The 6,556-nt window shown below is 53.7% G+C and overlaps 1 protein-coding gene across 1 annotated transcript in view; it reads left to right on the plus strand.

The window, feature by feature from the left end:
• The window catches only part of LOC134651238 (pyridoxal-dependent decarboxylase domain-containing protein 1), a 30,220-nt gene extending 24,329 nt beyond the window's left edge, over nucleotides 1-5,891 (plus strand). The window contains exons 12-15 of the mRNA XM_063506302.1: nucleotides 1,888-2,012; nucleotides 3,767-3,966; nucleotides 4,719-4,905; nucleotides 5,778-5,891. Of these exons, the coding sequence (XP_063362372.1) occupies nucleotides 1,888-2,012; nucleotides 3,767-3,966; nucleotides 4,719-4,905; nucleotides 5,778-5,853 (588 nt within the window). The 3' untranslated portion in view covers nucleotides 5,854-5,891. The remainder of the gene's footprint in view (nucleotides 1-1,887; nucleotides 2,013-3,766; nucleotides 3,967-4,718; nucleotides 4,906-5,777) is intronic.
• Nucleotides 5,892-6,556: the final 665 nt, after the last annotated feature.

The raw sequence follows: 6,556 nt of genomic DNA on the forward strand, positions 1-6,556 counted from the left end.
CTCACTGACCCAAAAAGAAAATCCACCCTGTATACTTCGTTTTTTTTAGCATTAGAAATAAGTAAACAATCTTGATGTGTCTTTTAATCTGTCAGCTCCCACGGCTCATATATGAGCCAGAACGCTTATGGTGACGTCATATCGTGGGATTCGACAGGTTAATTGAAAAACACATTTTAAAAATAAGTTACGGTAAATACGTAACAATTTATGAATCGAATACGATCTTTTATAGTCTTCTGCTTTCATAAGTATGCAATAGTTATTGATTTTTAAAAAGTGTTTTTCAATTAAAAGACGTGTCAAAATCGCTTACCTTCTTTCAAGTTTTTTCTAATGCTAAAAAAAACGAACTATAAAAATAATGATTTTATTACCAAAACCTTACTTTGGTACAACTTTATTACCAAAGCTTAAAGACTCAAATTACTAACCCAAATTAACTATTATTAAACACTTTTTATGTGCACATAAATGATTATGATTATGATTACTGCGATAGCTTACTATGCCCGCTAGTCTAGAGGGCTCAGTGGCGGGTGGTTTACCGGCCGTATATAACGCTCAAGTTAATGTGTTAAGGGCCATGGCGACTCTTAGGGAGCCTTTCTTACAGGTAAGTAGCAGCAATAATTACAAATAGCGACATTATTATCAAAGCGATAGGACTCAATAGTAATAACATCTGTGCTATAGTATAGTAATTCTGATAAACAATAGTAGGAAATGACACTTCCTACAAAACCGAACTTTGACAGCGATTCAGGGACGAATCATATTGTCCCTTTCTAATGTATGGAACTATCCCTTTCGACCATTTAGGGTTGTCAAAATTCAGAGATGTGACTTATTTGAAATACTTGTATTTAAAATGCAAATACTAAATGCAAAATACCTATTTTGTATTTTGTATTTAAATACCTTTTGAAGAAAACTATTTTGTATTTTATTTGAAATAGTTTTTGGGACCTATTTTCTATTTTCAAAATACAAAATACTTTATAGTAGGTAATGTAGGTAGGAGTTACAATCTCTTCTGATGTTACAATCCTGGCAACTCTCTCATACTGTTGAATCTGTTTAGTAACGTCGCACATGACCACAAGCGTAGCGAGTGGTTAAAAAAGTGGAATCTTGAGTGTTGCGAGGGTTTCAAGGTACGAGAGGAGAACAAACTTTTCTGCCCTGATGAAACTTTTCTGCACAAACGAGACGTTTTCATCACACTAACGAGAGGCATTATACTAGCTGTAAAACATTACAAATCTAAATTAATGCTTTTAAAAATTGTCCGTTATAAACCATCATCCATCCATCCTTCCGGTTAATATGAGCAAACAACTAGAAATTTGCACTTTAGATAGAGGACTGATTGACACACTGTTTTCAAAGAATGAAGAGAGTCTTTTCAATTCGGATATTCTGAGTAATACTTTTTAATTCAGACTAGGTATTCACTATTCAGAGTACCTTTTATCGCAAAGTATTTGTATTTTTAAAAAGTATTTTGAAAATACCTATTTTGTATTTTGTATTTGAAATACAAATTCAAAAACTATTTTGTATTTTGCATTTGAAATAGTATATCAAGGAAGTATTTGTATTTTGTATTTAAATACTTTTTATAAAGTATTTTTCACATCTCTGTCAAAATTCATGTGATTATCTGTGGTCGACTGGTCGTGCACGCAAAGGCAAGTCATGTTTTGCCAACCCTAATACTTGCTCGTGGCAACGCTGAGCCGAACGGAGCCGAGAAAACCCGACTGCTCTAGTGTCCCCCCCCAGAGGTACGAGTAAATAGTAGGATGGGAGTTTTTATACAAAAATGTAATTTGAAATGTCAGAAAAGTGACAGATGTAACGTTAGTAAACCCTCTTGTGCAGCACGTGGCGGCGCTGCCGTGCCTGGTGGCGGCGCACGTGCCGGGCTGGGCGGGGCTGGGCGGCGTGCGCTACGTGCCCGCCGGCTGGGAGGACGCCGCGCCCGAGCGGCAAGACGCGCTCAACAGGTACGTCTGTTGTGTCCGTGTTGTAGCACGTGCCGCGCTGCCGTGCCTGGTGGCGGCGCACGTGCCGGGCTGGGCGGGGCTGGGCGGCGTGCGCTACGTGCCCGCCGGCTGGGAGGACGCCGCGCCCGAGCGGCAAGACGCGCTCAACAGGTACGTCTGTTGTGTCCGTGTTGTAGCACGTGCCGCGCTGCCGTGCCTGGTGGCGGCGCACGTGCCGGGCTGGGCGGGGCTGGGCGGCGTGCGCTACGTGCCCGCCGGCTGGGAGGACGCCGCGCCCGAGCGGCAAGACGCGCTCAACAGGTACGTCTGTTGTGTCCGTGTTGTAGCACGTGCCGCGCTGCCGTGCCTGGTGGCGGCGCACGTGCCGGGCTGGGCGGGGCTGGGCGGCGTGCGCTACGTGCCCGCCGGCTGGGAGGACGCCGCGCCCGAGCGGCAAGACGCGCTCAACAGGTACGTCTGTTGTGTCCGTGTTGTAGCACGTGCCGCGCTGCCGTGCCTGGTGGCGGCGCACGTGCCGGGCTGGGCGGGGCTGGGCGGCGTGCGCTACGTGCCCGCCGGCTGGGAGGACGCCGCGCCCGAGCGGCAAGACGCGCTCAACAGGTACGTCTGTTGTGTCCGTGTTGTAGCACGTGCCGCGCTGCCGTGCCTGGTGGCGGCGCACGTGCCGGGCTGGGCGGGGCTGGGCGGCGTGCGCTACGTGCCCGCCGGCTGGGAGGACGCCGCGCCCGAGCGGCAAGACGCGCTCAACAGGTACGTCTGTTGTGTCCGTGTTGTAGCACGTGCCGCGCTGCCGTGCCTGGTGGCGGCGCACGTGCCGGGCTGGGCGGGGCTGGGCGGCGTGCGCTACGTGCCCGCCGGCTGGGAGGACGCCGCGCCCGAGCGGCAAGACGCGCTCAACAGGTACGTCTGTTGTGTCCGTGTTGTAGCACGTGCCGCGCTGCCGTGCCTGGTGGCGGCGCACGTGCCGGGCTGGGCGGGGCTGGGCGGCGTGCGCTACGTGCCCGCCGGCTGGGAGGACGCCGCGCCCGAGCGGCAAGACGCGCTCAACAGGTACGTCTGTTGTGTCCGTGTTGTAGCACGTGCCGCGCTGCCGTGCCTGGTGGCGGCGCACGTGCCGGGCTGGGCGGGGCTGGGCGGCGTGCGCTACGTGCCCGCCGGCTGGGAGGACGCCGCGCCCGAGCGGCAAGACGCGCTCAACAGGTACGTCTGTTGTGTCCGTGTTGTAGCACGTGCCGCGCTGCCGTGCCTGGTGGCGGCGCACGTGCCGGGCTGGGCGGGGCTGGGCGGCGTGCGCTACGTGCCCGCCGGCTGGGAGGACGCCGCGCCCGAGCGGCAAGACGCGCTCAACAGGTACGTCTGTTGTGTCCGTGTTGTAGCACGTGCCGCGCTGCCGTGCCTGGTGGCGGCGCACGTGCCGGGCTGGGCGGGGCTGGGCGGCGTGCGCTACGTGCCCGCCGGCTGGGAGGACGCCGCGCCCGAGCGGCAAGACGCGCTCAACAGGTACGTCTGTTGTGTCCGTGTTGTAGCACGTGCCGCGCTGCCGTGCCTGGTGGCGGCGCACGTGCCGGGCTGGGCGGGGCTGGGCGGCGTGCGCTACGTGCCCGCCGGCTGGGAGGACGCCGCGCCCGAGCGGCAAGACGCGCTCAACAGGTACGTCTGTTGTGTCCGTGTTGTAGCACGTGCCGCGCTGCCGTGCCTGGTGGCTGGGCGGCGTGGTTACAGTTTCCGTATAGTTGTAAAGCGTGTGTTCGCAGGCAACTAGTGGAAGCGCTGCGAGCGACGGACGGCGCGTTCAGCTGCGGCGCGGCGGCGGACGGGCGCGCCTGCGTGCGCTTCGGGATGGTGACCGCCGACACCGACGTGCGCGAGCTGCTCGAGCTGCTGCTGCTGGCCGGCAGGGGCGTCCAGGACGAGGCCCGGGAGCTCACCGACATGACCGAGGTGCTCAAGAAGGGTACGTGCGAGAGACCGCCCGCTAGAACGAGAAGGACGCACGGAGGCCTCGGACGGCCGGGCCCTTCGATCGACACGGAAGGGATGCGGCATTCGCACTATTTCCCCTCTGCCTAGGTACAAGACCAACTGATCTAGCGCGGGTAATAAAACTAGTTGCGCTCGGATTTTTAACTAGACCGAGTCTAGACGCGCGAGTGAACACGGCAGCGGAAAAAATGCCTAATTGCTCGGTTTTTTGTTGTAAAAAGAGGTCGGGGACATCAAATTTACAAAAAAAAGGTGTTACATTTCACACGTAATTTTTTTTTATGTCATACGTTTAATTATATTTAAACACAATTATTATATTTTAGTCTCATGTAATTGCTGGATTTATCGATTTTTCTCGCCCAGTACAAATTGCGGATCGGTCGAGCGACAAATCCGACTTCTCATCTCTTGACGAAAATGTGTTAGTGTGCGTGTTGTGACACTTGTGACTCGTCCGTACACAAAAACAGATCAAAGTGTGCAAGATTTGTCTGTGTAGGGTGTCATTTTCTATGTATTTGTGTCGTGATTACAGATTGGATTTTGTATGCAAGTGTGTGAGAAGTGCGACTGTGTGCACGTTCCCCCCCGCGAAAAATGGCAGAATGATTTGAATGTCAAGATATCGCTTGGGCCTATCCCTTCCGACCTGTCGGAAGCCCGTGTCGATCGAAGGCCGGGCCTCAGGAGACCGGTTCATATGATATATCGTTTCGGCAGGTATCGAGGAGGCGGTGGCGGACCTGGAGCGTGAGAACGCGAGCCGGCTGTGGCAGGAGGGGCTGCTGCGGCGCGTGCCCGTCGTGGGCCGCGTGGTCGACTGGTGGGCCCCCGCCGCGCCGCCGCCGCCCGGCCGCCGCCTGCACCTGCAGCACGGCACGCTGCAGCCCACCAGCGACATCTACAGGTGGGTCCCACACCTGCAGCACGGCACGCTGCAGCCCACCGGCGACATCTACAGGTGCGTCTCACACCTGCAGCACGGCACGCTGCAGCCCACCGGCGACATCTACAGGTGGGTCCCACACCTGCAGCACGGCACGCTGCAGCCCACCGGCGACATCTACAGGTGGGGCTCACACCTGCAGCACGGCACGCTGCAGCCCACCGGCGACATCTACAGGTGGGTCCCACACCTGCAGCACGGCACGCTGCAGCCCACCGGCGACATCTACAGGTGGGTCCCACACCTGCAGCACGGCACGCTGCAGCCCACCGGCGACATCTACAGGTGGGGCTCACACCTGCAGCACGGCACGCTGCAGCCCACCGGCGACATCTACAGGTGGGTCCCACACCTGCAGCACGGCACGCTGCAGCCCACCAGCGACATCTACAGGTGGGTCCCACACCTGCAGCACGGCACGCTGCAGCCCACCGGCGACATCTACAGGTGGGTCCCACACCTGCAGCACGGCACGCTGCAGCCCACCGGCGACATCTACAGGTGGGTCCCACACCTGCAGCACGGCACGCTGCAGCCCACCGGCGACATCTACAGGTGGGTCCCACACCTGCAGCACGGCACGCTGCAGCCCACCGGCGACATCTACAGGTGGGTCTCACACCTGCAGCACGGCACGCTGCAGCCCACCGGCGACATCTAATCATCTACAGATGGGTGGGGCGTGAGTGATTGAACCAGTTGAATGGTTGAAGAAACATGGTTCTTCAACTTTTTATCAAGCCCAACCAAACGAGACTTGAAGGAACTGTCATAATGACCATTATTCGAGAGGTATAAAATAAAACCTAAAGTAATTAAATAATAATCAACAGGTACGTCCAAAAGAAGGCGGAGTCGGAACCAGCTCGCGCACATTCACCGGCCAGACAACCGGCTACCGATCAGTAGGCAAGTTGGCACATGTTGCCAATGTTGACACATGTTGCCGACGTTGGCACATGTTGCCAATGTTGACACATGTTGCCGACGTTGACACATGTTGCCAATGTTGACACATGTTGCCGACGTTGGCACATGTTGCCAATGTTGACACATGTTGCCGACGTTGGCACACTCGTCGCCCACCGTTGGCAGGCTCGCCATATAAATCGACTCGCGATCTGACCTTTAAGCCCCATTTAGACGGATCAAGAACTTGCATGTGATATTCGTTACATTGCGGTATTTGGTCGATCGACTGAATTCATTGTACTCTGTAGTCAGTCACTCTGTTCTCGAGCCGTGTCAATGGTGTTTGAGTGTTCATAAGAAGTGGAAGAAATTGTTAACAAATAAATTTATCTTTTGATTTCCATAGCACCTGCTTTTTGCTTAACTATATACACTTGAGATTACGTCTAGGTAGCTTCAATTTACAACTAAATAATGTTCTAGCCGCTTACAAATCAAAAATACCTAACCAAGACAATATGGATTTGTAAAAATATATGTTCAATATACCTACATTACCTCTGCCGTGTCACGCGCATCTCGTGTAACTTTAAAAGTTGAGTTTCGAGATAATTACGTTTAAAGTTTTAAAGATTCAAATGCTGTTATCCTTGACGGTTTATCGTAATTTTTTATTTTTTTCTAATCTACATGTAGGAAA

This window comes from Cydia amplana, chromosome 9 (genome assembly GCF_948474715.1).
Source record: "Cydia amplana chromosome 9, ilCydAmpl1.1, whole genome shotgun sequence".
In the NCBI taxonomy this organism is placed as follows: Eukaryota; Metazoa; Arthropoda; class Insecta; order Lepidoptera; family Tortricidae; genus Cydia; species Cydia amplana.